Source organism: Hemitrygon akajei, chromosome 14 (assembly GCF_048418815.1).
Source record: "Hemitrygon akajei chromosome 14, sHemAka1.3, whole genome shotgun sequence".
In the NCBI taxonomy this organism is placed as follows: Eukaryota; Metazoa; Chordata; class Chondrichthyes; order Myliobatiformes; family Dasyatidae; genus Hemitrygon; species Hemitrygon akajei.
In genome coordinates this window covers 56330978-56347265 of record NC_133137.1, presented here as the reverse complement: position 1 = coordinate 56347265, position 16288 = coordinate 56330978, and the positions used below count along the sequence as shown (strand labels likewise).

Genomic DNA, 16288 nt, shown 5'->3' with positions numbered 1-16288 from the left:
AGATACAATACTGTGGAAAAGGATCATTATAGATTAAGAGACCTTTTTGGGAGATTAGTGATGATCATAGTGCTTGGGCTGCAATTACATATTTCACAGTACAAATTGCCGATTTCACTGAAAGGATCACATGTGACTGTTTACAGTTAAGCTTTAGAAAAATGTTGACAAGCTGATAAAGTAGGCAGTAGTGTGGACGATGGAGTACAGTGGAGTGAATTGTGGGGTTACCTTTCAGTAGGAAAGTAAATGATATGTATTTTTTAAATGGTAGCAAATTGGGGAATGTTGTTTGAAGGGACCTGGGTGTCTCTATATAAAAGTCATTGAAAGCTAGTGCACTGATGAAGCAGAAAGACAATTAGTATGTTGGCCACTATCACAAGAGGATTTGGGAACAAGAAGATTTCAGTACAATTATCCAGAACCTTGGAGTTCTGGATTGCTGGAGCAATCATATTCCATTGCTGGAGCCCATATTCTCTCACACTGTACCCTTTCAGTATGAAGTAGGTGTCTAATACCTTCCGTTGCACTCATTTCACTCCTGGTGTCAAATGTCGATGTAGGAACATTCTGTCAAACCTCCTGTCAGTATGAAAATGGATTGTTAGGACCACATTCATGATTTTAGTAAGCTCTGTGAAATGAAACACACACAAAATCCTGGCCTGCTGAGTTCCTCCGGCATTTTGTGTGTGTTGCTTGGGTTTCCAGCATCTGCAGATTTTCTCTTGTTGGTGAAATGAAGCCTTGTTGATATATATTACAGGGTATCTTTTTGACATTTATCAATTATAACTGTAATTTGCTTAAACTGCATTTCTTTGATCTGAAATTGTGGAATTTTTTTTTTTGCTTTTATAGCTTGCTGGACAGTTTCCAGGAGATGAAATCCTTTTAGTTACAGCATCTCCACTTATTAAAGCAGTGATGAACTTCAAACAGGTGTGTATAATTTCAGTTCCCCTGAAAGCATCCTTTTCATGATGCTTTCCCATGTAATCACTCGAGATGCATTGCTTGACTTTTTTAACAACACCTTTCCCACTGAGCCAAACATGGCTTCCAGGTGAAGCAGCAATGCACATGGACTTTTTCCAAATTAGTGAATCACGTTCAGTGTTCTCGATGTGGTCTCCTCACAAAGCTTGTGTGAGTGTGTTCACAGAATACTATCATTCAATCTGCGAGGTTGATTCTGATCACCTGTCATGCTAATCCTCCATTCCACTCTCATTCTGACTTCATTGGGCATTGTGGAACGGATGAAAGCCCATGGAACAGGACCTAATCTTCTTGGTAAGCAGGACTCAATCTGAAATTTAACAGTTTTCAGCTTTTCCTCCTTTGTATTAGAATAGACAATTCTAACAAGATCAACCATGTCCTCTTTGCTTCAAATTTCAGCAAGCTGCTGACTCCTACATATCATAGTCACAATATCTTTTTTTCCTCTATCTGTCTTTAAAGTAACCCATTCACCATTAAATTAGATAGTACTGAAAACAATTATATTACCTGAATAACCCTGGTCTTCTCACACTTACACATATCCTCTTGAACCCTTCTGCTCTGCAACTTCGAACGATTTGTTTACTCATATTGTTAATTCTTATAGAAGATAATTAACATGAACGATTGATTCTGTTTCACTGCGTAGATGCTGCCTGATCTGTTGAATGTTTCTAGTATTTTTTACTTTTGTTCCTGGCTTATGTGAGACACTTTTGCTTTTTATAAATTTAAATTTATATCAGGGCAGATTGAAAGTTTGTATTTATCTTCTAAAGGTTTCTAGGACCTTGGAAGAGTTTGAAGTTGAAGAAAGACCAACCCACTTGCTGAAAGAGCACTATCCCAACATTGACGTGATCCATTCTGCAGTTCAAGGATTGGATGCTGCACAACATGTAAAAAAATAATTAAGTTGCAAATATTTCAGCGTATCAGTTACCATCTATGGGTTCTTGGTGATTAGATTTATAAAGATTATTTAAAAAAGGAAGTTATATCCTACTTTGCTCTCTGCTTGTCCTGAGTCTAGGAATGATTTTGCAGTTGGAATGTGCAGAGTAATTTTAGTGAGAGTTTAAATCTAACGTAGGCACCATTTTGAGCACACATCTGATGAGTTCAGATAGTTGTACCCATCGAATAAACTTAGCCTCATCATCCTTAATTATAATTTATAAGACCACATTGAGCTTTATAGCTAATCTATTCATAAGGAAGTTTATGGACTGAAGGTCATTTAATGAGGTAAACCGTGCTAACAGTTAAATTTATTGTGCATTTAGGGCAATGAGCAAATGTGATTAGTCATGGTTCGTAAAAGAAGAGAGATGCAAGGATTCTCAGAATATATTTTGCAGTTGAAAAGTTATTTTTCCCATCAAAACATAGAAAACCTACAGCACAAAAACCCACAAAGTTGTGCCAAACATGTCCCTACCTTAGAAATTACTAGACTTACCCATAGCCCTTTATTTTTCTAAGCTCCATGTACCTATCCAAAAGTCTCTTTTAGACTCTATTGTATCTGCCTCCACCACTGTTGCCGGCAGCCCATTCCATGCATTCACCACTCTTTGCGTAAAAGACTTACTGGACGTCTCCTCTGTACCTACTCCCCAGCACCGTAAATCTGTGTCCTCCTGTGGCAACCATTTCAGCCCTGGGAAAAAACCTCTAACTATCCACACGATCAATGCCTCTCATTATCTTATACACCTCTATCAGGTCACCTTTCATCCTCCTTCGCTTCAAGGAGAAAAGGCTGAGTTCACTCAACCTGCTTTCAGAAGTCATGCCCCCCATCCTTGATAAATCTCCTCTACACCCTTTCTATGACTTCCACATCCTTCCTGTAGTGAGGCGACCAGAACTGAGCACAGTACTCCAAGTGGGGTCTGACCAGGGTCCTATATAGCTGCAACATTACCTCTTGGCTCCTAAATTCAATTCCACAATTAATGAAGGCCAATACACCGTATGCCTTCTTAACCACAGAGTCAACCTGCGCAGCTGCTTTGAGTGTCCTATGGACTCGAACCCCAAGATCCCTCTGATCCTCCACACTGCCAAGAGTCTTACCATTAATACTATATTCTGCCATCATATTTGACCTACCAAAATGAACCACTTCACACTTATCTGGGTTGAATCCTATCTGCCACTTCTCAGCCCAGATTTGTATCCTATCAGTGTCCTGCTATAACCTCTGACAACCCTCCACACTATCCACAACAACTCCACCCTTTGTGTCACCAGATGCAATTATTTATATAATAAACTATTTCTTTATGATAGATTGTACTATATATACTGAAAAAAATTTCTTCATAATTTTAGTTGTCTAATAATTTGTCTTCCATATTGACCTAACATTATGCTATGCACAGGAATTCCCCACATTACAGAACATCTAACTTCCAATTCTGTAAATTTTTAAATAATTTTTAAGGTAGGAAAATTAGTTATGGAAGTGTAACAAGTGCATAGTAAGAAGAATGAACAGCCTGTGCCTTTTGCATCTCCTCAGCTTCCTCTTTATTTCATAATTAATCTACTGTATCCCCTTTATTTAATGCAAATAGAATTGGTTGTTTTGCAATCTCAGCCAGTATTTGGAAGTGATTGCTTTGTTAGCCTATCAAGTGCAGTAGCATTAAAATATTTTATGGTATTCACTATCAACTGAATACAGTGTTTGCTGAATTACATTAATTATGGAAAGTACTTGGGTGAATGTAGAAGGTATTTGAAATGGAAGAAATTAGAGGAAGCTTTTGTAAAGTGAATCACTAGAGGTAGTTATAGAAAATAGATAGGTCCATACATAAAATATTCGTCAAGCGTGGGAAAATAAACAAAGTATATTAGGACTGGGAGACTCAACTATTTTGGGCAATGGATTTTATCTTAGTTCGTTTCTGTATAACAGTTATTAGGAAAAGAACTCCTGTGTACTCTCCCTGTACTTTGTTTCCTGACTTCATTCATTTGACTGCAGCATGTTAAACTGCAATCGAGCAAGAGTAATTTGCGATGCTCAGGGAAAAATATTATACACGAGTGCTCAACACACAAGTACAAATACATTAGGCCACTGGCCTCTGGTATAGATTCAAATTTTTCTTACATTTCTGTGACATTTTTGTTCATGTTCTTCCAGAAAATCCATACAGAAGATGGGAAGGAGTATATTTATGAAAAGCTATGCATATGTACTGGAGGCAGGCCAAAATTGATAGTCAGAGACAATCCATATGTTTTAGGAATTCGGGATACTGACAGTGCAAAGGTAATATAAAACTTCTAACAAAATCATAGTTTTCACATTTTCCTGTATACAGCAAACAAATAGTTATGTTCAGAGAGAAAAATATTCTGGATCTCAGAAGTCTAATTCCATAATATTAGTGGCACTGTGGCTTACAAGTAGAACTGCTGTCTTATCTGCGGTGTGTGGGTTCAATCCTAACCTCCAGAGCTGTCTGTCTGAAGTTTGCATGTCCTCCCGCTGACTAGAAAGTCCTGTTTGCTCCTAGATTCCGAATATTTGTGGATTGAAAATTACTCCTAGTGCAAAGGAGAGTGTTAGAATTTGGAAAACATTATTGGGAGTTTGTGGGGAAATAAAATTGTCTAGAACAGGATGAGTGAAACTCAGTGTTTGATTGTCAGTGTGGGCCATGGGGGGCCTTTTCTGTGCTGTACATTTATCATTCTAAGGTTGGCAAACATGGGTAACTAAGACTAGCTCAGATAGACATCTTGGTCAGTGTATGGGAGCCAGTTGGATTGGTCGGAGATGGAGTCTGTTGAAGCAAATTAGGTCAGAGTTGGGACTAGGGGAATGGATGCAAAGTAGGCAAGATAGAAGACACTTTCTTCCGTGGAGTCTTAGTCCAGCATCCTGCCTTTAAAAATAGTTGTACAAATGTTCAAAGAGTCAGTCTCCGAAAAACCTGGACTAATATCCCCAGCAAAACTCCAAAAAGAACAGTACATATAGATTGATGTGATTTGATGTCTGTGTTAAGCTGAAATCAAAGTCAGATGTATGAATGACTCACTCCAAAAAATGCCTAACTAAATTTCTGGAGTCTTGTGAAATGACGTGAATAAAGCCATTATTGCATTTCACTCTGAAGAAAGCTTTATTAGTTGTTGTTTACAGTATCACGTTCTAATTTCAAAGTTATGATTTTCAAGAGTTTTTTTACAAATTTTTTATCACTGATAAATTAATACCAAAAACTTTGAGAATTCTGTGATAATTTAAATTAACCCGATTTGTCAAAATTACCTTAAAAATTAAACACCTGTCACTACTAATGTTGTGGTAATTTTAAGGTTTTTGCAATTAAAATGAAGGAACCACATTATTCATGGAATATCTTTAAAAAATCTATTTCTATCTAATCTGATATATATTTATATTATAAATAAGCCATTGTATTAGGGAAATATCAGCCATCTCATTCTAGTTAGAGGGTCCTCTGTAAAAAGTTAAGGGACTGAATGAGGAAAATCTTCATTAGGGACTTGGAGTATTGAAGACCACTGAGCAGTCCGAACTTGCTGGGTGCATCCCCAAGTGTCCAAGGCCTAGTTTCCCCAAGGTTTGGATGGAGGGAGAGGGAAGAGAGAGCGGTGAGCAGTTAATATTCTCTACACCACATGAGTTTTTCAAATATAGTTTCCAGCTCTGACCCTGAATGATTCTGATAGCCAGTGAGGGCCTGGCTCCAGGCTTGCTGAGTGTCAAATTAGTAGCATCTATTGCTCAAAATATAAATTTTCTTCATGCTAATGTCCACAGTCTGAAATTGACCCCTTTGAACGTTGAAATAATAGAGGAAAATTGGCAAAGAAATAAATGTAATTGCTTTGTAACATAGTGATTTCAGGAGGAATTTGGAGTTGGTACATCTTTTATTTAAATTTGTAATAGTGGAAAGCTCTGAGTTTGACTTGAAAATGGTTTCAAATTACATGCTTGTATAATTTTTTAAATGTCTTAAAGAAGGTCTGTAGCTATCACATGCCAACTTCCATCTGATCCCTGAGCTAATTTCTACACAATGGGCTCAACGAAACCTTTTGACAATCTTCACGATTTCCAAAAGATCTGAATATAATTTGGTAGAAAGACTTGTAAAGTAAAATACATTTTGATTTTTGTTTTGAGTAAAAACAAATATCATTTAAAGTAAAACATTCCCAATGAATAACAGAAAGAAAACCTCTTCTAGTCAAATTGGAAGCCATTGCTGCTTCAGTTATGCTTCAGTTTTAAAACCAAAGGGATGGATATATGGGAAAGAGGATTGGGTTGAAGGGCTGGTTTAAAAAGTACCAGTCTAGACTGTTTGAAAATCTCTTCATCTCCATTGTACTTGTTAGAGGGGAACAAATGAAGAGAGTTCTCAGCAGATCTGAGTGTAAGATTCTTACTCTATCTAGGTCACCAAGGTTTAATGCCAACTTGTTCATATGTTGTTAATTAATACGCTCATCTTCCCCTCCAATCCATTAAAGCACTTAGCTGTTTCTCAAATGGTTTGAATTGGCATCTTCGCAATTGCATCAGAAAGAAAAGGGTCCTCCCCAGCTATAATTATTACTCTATCATCCACAGTGTCAGAAATCACAAGGAGTTTCATAGTCACCCCCAAAGAATGAATAATTGCACCATGATTATGCAGTGATATCAGTAACATTAGTTTTCGTGCAGATTAATCATGAAAATCTTCCATTTACTTGCAGTGAAACGTATGGCATAGCACCCAGGCTCCATATTTTTAATTGATCTGATGATGATTCAAATAAGACCCTCACTGTGATAGTTCCCACGTTGTTCCTGGGATTTCATTTATTTGGACTTAACCGCTGCTGTTCCCAGAATCTGAGTGAAACAGGCCCACCAACCCCAGAGATTCATGGAGACAGAATCAAATCCTTTCTTCCATTTCCCCACAGTGGTGGCCTTTCACCCTTCCCAATGTGGAAAAGGAGTCATGGGGGGAATAAATGCAGCATAAACCAGAAATGCAGAAAAAGCTTTTTCTGTGGAGTAAACTCTTTCTAAAAATTTTTAATCACTAACTCTGCAAGAAATTGTTAATCAGTAGTAAATTATCAAGATTGACTTACATGCTTTTGTAATATCTCAATAAAAGGAATTAAGAATTGGACTATCTGGCATGTAAGGAGACTAGCTTGCCCTAATTCCAGTAGCAGCGTAAATTGTCTATGCCTGCTTTTCAAGATAGCTTAATCTTGTTAGATCAAAATCTAAAATTCTCCAGCTTTTGTTTTCAACAGTTCCATTTACCCCAACTTTCCAACCATCACACCATCTTGATGAATTTTAATATTGCAGCAGTATCTTTTTTATCATAACTTACCATAGAAAACTATTCTAAAGAGCTCCATTCATGGAGTTGGGTTTGATTTATTGGTGAACCTGAGGAGCTGATATTGGGAGGGATAACAAGATGTTGATCATATAGATACAGTATGTTATAGGTTTTACGTTGCAGTGGAATTCCAAAAAGTGGCATATTAGGGCTCTTGAGAATAATGGGAATAGAGCTTATCACTGAACATTTACTGTGCTTCCCTCTAAACCAGGGGTGTCAAACTCATTTTAGGTCACGGGCCGGATTGAGCAAAATGCAGCTTCATGCGGGCCGGATCAGTCGGACGCGTGCGAACGCAGCTTTCGTTGCCTCTGTTTTTTCAGCCTGCTCTCATGTGTCTCAGTCTCTGCTATAACTACAAAGTGTTTCACTTTACAAATTCCGTTTCTTATGAAGAAGACTGCCGAATAAACACTAAAAACCCTGAAAACCTGGTACCTGAATAAACTCAGCATTAGCCATATCATACGCCATAGGCGCTTCGATTACTGGGGCCAGCTTTAATAATAATTAGATATTATCTCGCGGGCCAAAGATAATTCCACCGCGGGCCGGATTTGGCCCGCGGGCCTTGAGTTTGACATATATGCTCTAAACCATTCAAATGAAGTCACGAAGGACAATCTGAGGAGGAGGCTCTTAAGTATTTAATATGGCTAATCAAAGACATTGAGGAAGGAAAACTGTTCAGATGTCATCAGTGAGCTAGATAAGAGCTTTTATAAGCATGACAAGAATTGGAATCTGGGTAGATTCAGACATGGGAAGGATGTGCTGTGATTTGGGAAATGACATGAAATTCAAGAATATTAAATATAACGAAATTCAAGAACACAAGAACAGAGTTGTAGGCTTTACAGTGGGTTTGATTTCAAATGGATAGATAATAATACCTAACTGAATCAACAATGCAATGTCTGTACACTGTGTAAGAGTGTAGAGTTCCAATGCCTGCAAGGTGCAACCTTGTTCATTAATGTTTAGCCTATTAAGACAGGCTTTCGTCTGTAAAATGCAAAATATTTGCTTGAGCAATATTCAGAAAGCATTATGATGATGAGAAAGCCTGCTGAAATTTGATTGTACATATTGAATCCTCTTTTTCTTTGCAGAAATTTCAAAGTCATTTAGCTAGAGCCAAAAGGATTATCATTGTAGGGAATGGAGGTATAGCACTGGAACTAGTGTAAGTATATTTTATTACTGTGACGTCTTAAGTGATGAACAAAGATACTCTGATTCTATTTTTCTATTTTAAGTGATTGAGCTTTTGGGAGATGGGAAGCTGGATTTAGAGTGGTTCAACGTGAGTCATTTTCACTTATGTTTCTCACTGTAAACAAAGGAATGAGTTTGGGCAGTCTTGTGTGGGTTTCAGGTCACCATTATCAATCTCTTGTAGGTAGGACTAGTAGGAAACTGAGAGACATAGCATAAAATTGGAATGTTCGTGAGGCACTGTTTGAGGCTTATTGTTGGAATAGATGTGGTGATCCGTGTTGCTTATGATTAGGGAGTCCTCAATGTTGAACTTAAGGGGCCTGAAATAGAAATACTGGTGTTTCTCTGCGTTGGCAAGTATTGCCAAAATTCAGTAGTTGCTTTCATAGTCCTGAGTCCAATCTCCATATATTGATGTCTTTCTATATTCCTTTCCTGTTCAGCTTTCCTTGGAGTTGCAGTATCACTGTGGATGTAATTCCAGTAGCAATTTCTTCAGTGATGCTACTGAAAGATTGAGTTAAAGAGTGACTGTAAGTCAGGTTATCTATAATGTGTTCATCTACAAATCTAGAACCTAAATTTTTTTTTAAAAGTCAGTACCCAAAATTGTCACAACAGATAGATCTGTAATTTATTTTTAAAGCTAAAGAATGGAATACAGCAGTATATTGACTATTTGATCCATTAGCAGGCAGTATCTTCTTTTAAACTATAAGCAAGGCTATATGAGTCTTTGTTCATGTACTCTATATTGTTGCTTCTTTTAAAATTAAACTGTAGAACAGTAGATACAGCTCAGTGCTGTTGAAGCAGGAAGAGGAAGGTGTTATTAGAGGTTCCAAAAGAAATGTAATAGTATTTTATGTTTCTTGTTTACAACCTATATTGTAAAATAATAATCATTACCAACTGGTCAATTTGCAGCATTCCCCACTTTTTTTCAGAAGTGATCCAAAGGATGTGGGATCTGAAGAGGCATTCAAGAGTCCAGAAATTGGATTCAATAAAAAGACTGGCTAATCTGAAAGGCAGTGCATGTGATCAGTGCAGTGGACTTGACTGATGAGGTCAAGGCCCCAAAATTAATGATGAAATAATTTATGGGAAAGGATCTAGATTTGTAAAGGGACACACCTCAGATAACCTGTCTTACAGTCACCAATGAAAGAAGAAGTTAAGTGTTCTTTGTAGCGTGTTGAAAGATCCATTGTGCTTTTTGCCAAAACTGGTACAGGTGAGGCCTCTGCTGTTACTCATTCCCCAAAGAGAGAGTTTTATTTTGAGTGCCCAATGATTAAGAATGTTCTAAAATTGTTATTCATTTGTGTTTCTAGCTATGAAATTGAAGGCTGTGAGGTCATCTGGGCTATAAAAGATAAAGCAATTGGAAACACTTTCTTTGATGCTGGAGCATCTGAATTTTTAATTCCTCAACTCCAGGCTGATAAGCCTGAGGCTGCTCTCACTTGCAAAAGGACAAAGTACACTACAGAAGGTAATTGCAATGATGCAGCTTTTATGATCCACCTTAAAGTGAATGATGTGTCAATAACTTGAGCAAATACATCATTGTTAAAGCTGCATTAACTCACATTTTGTATCTAATTATGGAATATTTGTTTCCTACCCTAATGGAATAAAGTTAACCTGAACTATATGTAAATTCCTTTCATTCTTGTAGTCATCTTTCATTTTACAAGGATAACTTTCAAAGATTAGTGCTCTTTAGTTTATTCCAGGGCTGCTTTGCATTAGGAAAAAGCAAAATGTCAAGTGTAAGTGTTTTACTCCTCCAGGTTTCTGTACATTACTTTAAAATAATGTTAAACTGTAATTTATAAAATCTGCAGCAACTGCATAAACTCAATTAAACACCAATAGACAAGCTGCATAAAGCTAAGAATATCTAGAAGGAAGAGTTTTGAATCAAAATGGAATCCATTGCTTATGTGACAAGTGTTTGGTTGTTCAATGCAGGTTTTGAAAGGAAAAAGGAAAGTGTTGCTGGAAGTGAAGCACATGGTAGTGCATTGGGACCTGACTGGCATGAAGGCATGAAGCTGAAAGGGACAAAACAAGTAAAGTTGCTACAATGCTAATTCTAGTGCGTTTTACTTTTTGAGGAACTATGCATTTTCTAGTCTATTGTACTGAGACAGTAATATCTGAGCAAGCACAATTCCTTTAGGTGATGTTAAATCAAGAACCTCCCTACCGCTGGGTGGATGTACAAGTAATCATGCTGTTAGTTTGAAGAGCAAAGATGAATTTTTTTTCATTATTCTGGCTAGTATTTATCTCTCGATCAGTAACACAGATTATTTGATTGTTGTAACATTGCTTTGTCCAAATTTGTTACTGTGTCTGACAGTAATGTTCAGTGACTGCACCTGAAAGAAAAAGTGCTTAATTGAATGTGAAACACTTTGCATCTGCTAAAGTAGTTATTAGTATTGTAATGTATCCTGAGATACAGTGAAACGCTTTGGTTTGCTTGCTATCCGGATGGATAATTCCATACATAAGTACATTGAGTTGATACAAACTGTGAAAGGCATCATATAAATGCAAGTCTTTTCTTTCAGGCTTCACACAGAGTTCACGTTGAATATGAATGTGAAATTGATCAAATTTACCTACAGGAAGAGTTTATATCATTGCAGAAAACAGCATTAGCATTCCCTGAAAATATATCAGTAGAAAGAAAAGCTCAAAAAGATGACGGTATGTGATCAAGTGACTTTATTTTTTAACCTATACAAGTGATGATTTTTTTTAACCTGTACAAGTTTTCTTATAATGCCTGTTAGTTACAAGAGTCAGAAAACTACCAAGTTATGAAGACCAATAGCTAATAGATATTATACAAAGTTCATTGCTTTAATTTCTTAATTTTGGTCTTATCTCCTTAATACTGATTGGTTTCTGGTAAATGTAATTATTTAGTAGCTGGCATAATTCCCAATTTCACCAGCAATACTGACATCCATGTGTTGGACGGCAGCTATACTTAACAGAAGTACTTCATTTCTGTCTGTCGTTTAGATTGTTAATGACGCTGTCTTGAAAATTGCACTACTGTGTAAAAATAATGTTGATCTTTCAATATATAATCTCAGATGCAAGTACTAATGCATCTCAGCTGATTGGGTGGTGGTACAGGCAGGTTGTGGATGTAGTATTTTGTCAAACTGGTGTATCCACTTAACCATGTTTAAAATTCAGCTAATTTTTAAATAAGTAATAGAAGAGGTTAAAGTAGAAAGCCTATCTGTAACTGTATTCAATCTTAGTTGAACCTTTTGCTTGGAGGTCATCTAATGGTATTAAAAGAGTGTGGAACACTTAGCTGGATGTAAGTAACTGACTTTGTAAAGACCTCCAAAGTAATGGCACTACATAAATGTAATCTGAGCAAGAGGCTGAGAGTGAAGGAGTAAGGAATCTCGGAGAGAAGCCATTTTTTTTACACTGCTCGGGGAAAAAAGGCTGAAGCACGCAGGCGCCTGACGTCAGCCAGTAGAGCACCAAAGGTTTAAAAAGGTGACCACCATATCCAGCGGGCAGCGAAGTGAGAGGGAACAGAGTGGGATAGCTTTGGCTCAACGGGCTTCGGCGTGAACAGGCAGAGGCGAGAGTAGGTTCCAGTAAGTTTCTGTTTGTTTAGAGAAGAGAAAATGTCAGGCAGGATGTTGGAATGCTCCTCTTGCAGGATGTGGGAAGTCAGGGAGACTTCAGATGTCCCTGACAATGACACCTGCAAGAAGTGCATCCAGCTGCAGCTCCTAACAAACCACGTTAGGAAACTGGAGCAGGAGCTGGATGACCTCCAGATCATTCGGGAGAATGAGGAGTTTACAGATAGTAGTTTCAGGGATGTAGCTACGCCAAAGGAGCAGGGCACAGGTAATTGGGTTATCGTCAGGCGAGGGAAAGGGAAAGGGCAAACAGCAGGGTTTCCCTGTGGCCATTCCCCTCAATACCGATTTGGATACTGTTGGTGGGGGGTGATGACTTACCTGGGACAAGCTGCGGCAGCTGGATCTCTGGCATTGAGTCTGGTTCTGCAGTGCAGAAGGGAGGGTGGAAGAAGAGGAGAGCGGTAGTGATAGGGGACTCGATAGAGGTACAGACAGGAGGTTCTGTGGTCGTGACAGAGATTCCCGGATGGTTTGTTGCCTCCTGGGTGCCAGGGTCAGGGATGTCTCTGATCACGTGCACAGCATTCTGAAGTGGGAGGGTGAGCAGCCAGATGTCATGGTACACATCGGTACCAATGACATAGGAAGAAAGAGTGAGGAGGTCCTGAAGAGTGAGTATAGAGAGCTTGGTAGGAAGTTAAAAAGCAGGACCTCGAGGGTGGTAATCTCAGGATTGCTACCTGTGCCACGTGCCAGTGAGGGTAAGAGTAGGATGCTCTGGCGGATGAATACGTGGCTGTGGATCTGGTGTAGGGGACAAGGTTTCAGATTTCAGGCTCATTGGGATCTCTTCTAGGACAGGTGGGACCTGTACAGGAGAGACGGGTTACACCTGAACTACAGGGGGACCAATATCCTTGCAGGGAGGTTTGCTAGTGCCATTGGGGAGGGTTTAAACTAGATTTGCAGGGGACTGGGAACCAGAGTGCCAAGTAGATAGTGGAGCGGGGGTGAAAAGAAATGATGTAAAAGTTCATGCAAAGTCACAAATAGAAGGTTTGTGTGTGGTGGTAATAATCTTCTGAGGTGTGTCTATTTCAATGCAAGGAGTATTGTAGAGAAGGCGGACGAGCTGAGGGCGTGGATTGAAACGTGGAATTATGACATTGTAGCCATTAGTGAAACTTGGCCACAGGAGGGGCAGGACTGGCAGCTTTATGTTCCAGGGTTCTGATGTTTCAGACATAATAGAGACAGAGGGATGAAGGGTGGGGGGGATGGCATTGCTAGTCAGGGAAAATGTTACAGCAGTGCTTTGGCAGGACAGATTAGAGGGCTTGTCTACTGAGGCCATATGGGTGGAGCTGAGAAACAGGAAAGGTATGATCACATTAATGGAGTTGTATTATAGACCACCCAATTGTCAGTGAGAATTGGAGGAGCAAATCTGCAGAGAGATAGCAGACAACTGCAGGAAACATAAAGTTGTGATAGTAGGGGATTTTAACTTTCCACATATTGATTGGACTCACATACTGCTAAAGGTCTAGACGGGTTAGAGTTTGTAAAATATGTTCAGGAAAGTTTTCTAAATCAATGTATAGAGGTACCAACTATAGAGGATGAAATATTAGATCTCCTATTAGGAAACGAGTTAGGACAGGTGACAGAAGTGGGTGTAGGGGAACACTTTGGTTCCAGTGATCATAACACCATTAGTTTCAACTTGATCATGGATAAAGCTAGATCTGGTCCTTGGGTTGAGGTTCTAAACTGGAAAAAGGCCAAATTTGAAGAAATGAGAAAGGATCTAAAAAGCGTGAATTGGGACAGGTTGTTCTCTTTCAAGGATGCGATTGGTAAGTGGGAGGCCTTCCAATGGAGAAATTTTGAGAGTGCAGAGTTTGTATGTTCCTGTCAGGATTAAAGGCAAAGTGAATAAGAATAAGGAACCTTGGTTCTTGAGGGATATTGGAACTCTGATAAAGAAGAGAGAGATGTATAACATGTATAGGCAACAGGAAGTAAATAAGGTGCTTGAGGAGTATAAAAAGTGCAAAAAAATACTTGGAAAAGAAATCAGAAGACATGAGGTTGCTTTGGCAGTTAAGGTGAAGGATAATCCTAAGAGCTTCTACAGGTATATTAAGAGCAAAAGGATAGTAAGGGATAAAATTGGTCCTCTTGAAGATCAGAGTGGTTGGCCATGTATGGAACCAAAAGAAATGGGGGAGATCTTAAATGGGTTTTTTGCATCTGTATTTACTAAGGAAACTGGCATGGAGTCTATGGAAATAAGGCAAACAGGTAGTGAGGTCATGGAACCTATACAGATTGAAGAGGAGGAGGTGCTTGCTATCTTGAGGCAAATCAGAGTAGATAAATCTCCAGGACCTGACAGGGTATTCTCTCGGACCTAGAAGGAGACTAGTGTTGAAATTGCAGGGGCCCTGGCAGATATACTTAAAAAGTCGGTATCTACGGGTGAGGTGCCGGAGGATTGGAGCATAGCTCATGTTGTTCCGTTGTTTAGAAAAGGCTCTAAAAGTAATCTGGGAAATTATAGGCAGGTATTTTGATGCCAGTAGTAGGTAGATTATTGGAAGGAGTACTAAGAGATAGGATCTACAAGTATTTAGATAGACAGGGACTTATTAGGGAGAATCAACATGGCTTTGTGCGTGGTAGGTCATGTTTAACTAGAGTTTTTCGAGGAGATTACCAGGAAAGTGGATGAAGGGAAGGCAGTGGATGTTGCCTACATGGACTTCAGTAAGACCTTTGACAAGGTCCCGCATGGGAGGTTAGTTAGGAAGATTCAGTCGCTAGGTATACATGGTGAGGTAGTAAATTGGATTAGACATTGGCTCAATGGGAGAAGACAGAGAGTGGTAGTGGAGGATTGCTTCTCTGAGTGGAGGCCTGTGACTAGTGGTGTGCCACAGGGGTCAGTGCTGGATGCATTGTTATTTGTCATCTATATCAATGATCTGCATGATAATATGGTAAATTGGATCAGCAAATTTGATGATACAAAGATTGAAGGTGTAGTGGACAGTGAGGAAGGTTTTCAAAGCTTGCAGAGGGATTTGGACCAGCTGGAAAAATGGACAGAAAAATGGCAGATGGAGCTTAATGCAGACAAGTGTGAGGTATTGCACTTTGGAAAGACATACCAAGGTAGAACATACAAGGTAAATGGTAGAACACTGAGAAGTGCAGTAGAACAGAGGGATCTGGGAATACAGATACATAATTCCCTAAAAGTGGTGTCACAGGTAGTTAGGGTCGTAATGAGAGCTTTTGGTACATTGGCCTTTATAAATCAAAGTATTGAGTAAGAGTTGGAATGTTATGGTGAGGTTGTATGAGACATTGGTGAGGCCGAATTTGGAGAATTGTGCGCAGCTTTGGTCACTAATTACAGGAAGGAAACTAATAAGGTTGAAAGAGTGCACAGAAGGTTTACAAGGATGTTGCTGGGACTTGAGAAACTGAGTTACAGAGAAAGGTTGAATAGGTTAGGACTTTATTCCCTGGAGTGTAGAAGAATGAGGACAGATTTGATAGAAGTATATAAAATTATGATGTGTTAGATAGAGTGAATGCAAGCAGGCTTTTTCCTCTGAGGCTAGGGGAGAAAAAAAACAGAGGACATGGGTTAAGGGTGAAGGGGGAAAAGTTTAAAGGGAACATTAGTGGGGGCTTCTTCACACAGAGAGTGGTGGGAGTGCAGAATGAGCTGCCAGATGAAGTGGAAAATGCAGGCTCACTTTTAACATTTAGGAAAAACTTGGACAGGTACATGGATGAGAGGTGTATGGAGGGATATGGTCCAGATGCAGGTCAGTGGGACTAGGCAGAAAAATGGTTCGCCACAGCCAAGAAGGGCCAAAAGGCCTGTTTCCGTGCTGTAGTGTTCTATAATTCTATGTAATATTGCTATCGTACGTATTGTAAGTTAGAAGTATTTAGTTTATGTAGTAATAT

At 38.9% G+C, this 16288-nt stretch overlaps 1 protein-coding gene across 1 annotated transcript in view; it reads left to right on the top strand.

Moving 5' to 3' along the window:
• Positions 1–16288, top strand: part of pyroxd1 (pyridine nucleotide-disulphide oxidoreductase domain 1) — a 29352-nt gene that overhangs the window by 2977 nt on the left and 10087 nt on the right. The window contains exons 2-8 of the mRNA XM_073066129.1: positions 868–948; positions 1794–1913; positions 4178–4306; positions 8546–8619; positions 9992–10152; positions 10635–10735; positions 11243–11381. Of these exons, the coding sequence (XP_072922230.1) occupies positions 868–948; positions 1794–1913; positions 4178–4306; positions 8546–8619; positions 9992–10152; positions 10635–10735; positions 11243–11381 (805 nt within the window). The remainder of the gene's footprint in view (positions 1–867; positions 949–1793; positions 1914–4177; positions 4307–8545; positions 8620–9991; positions 10153–10634; positions 10736–11242; positions 11382–16288) is intronic.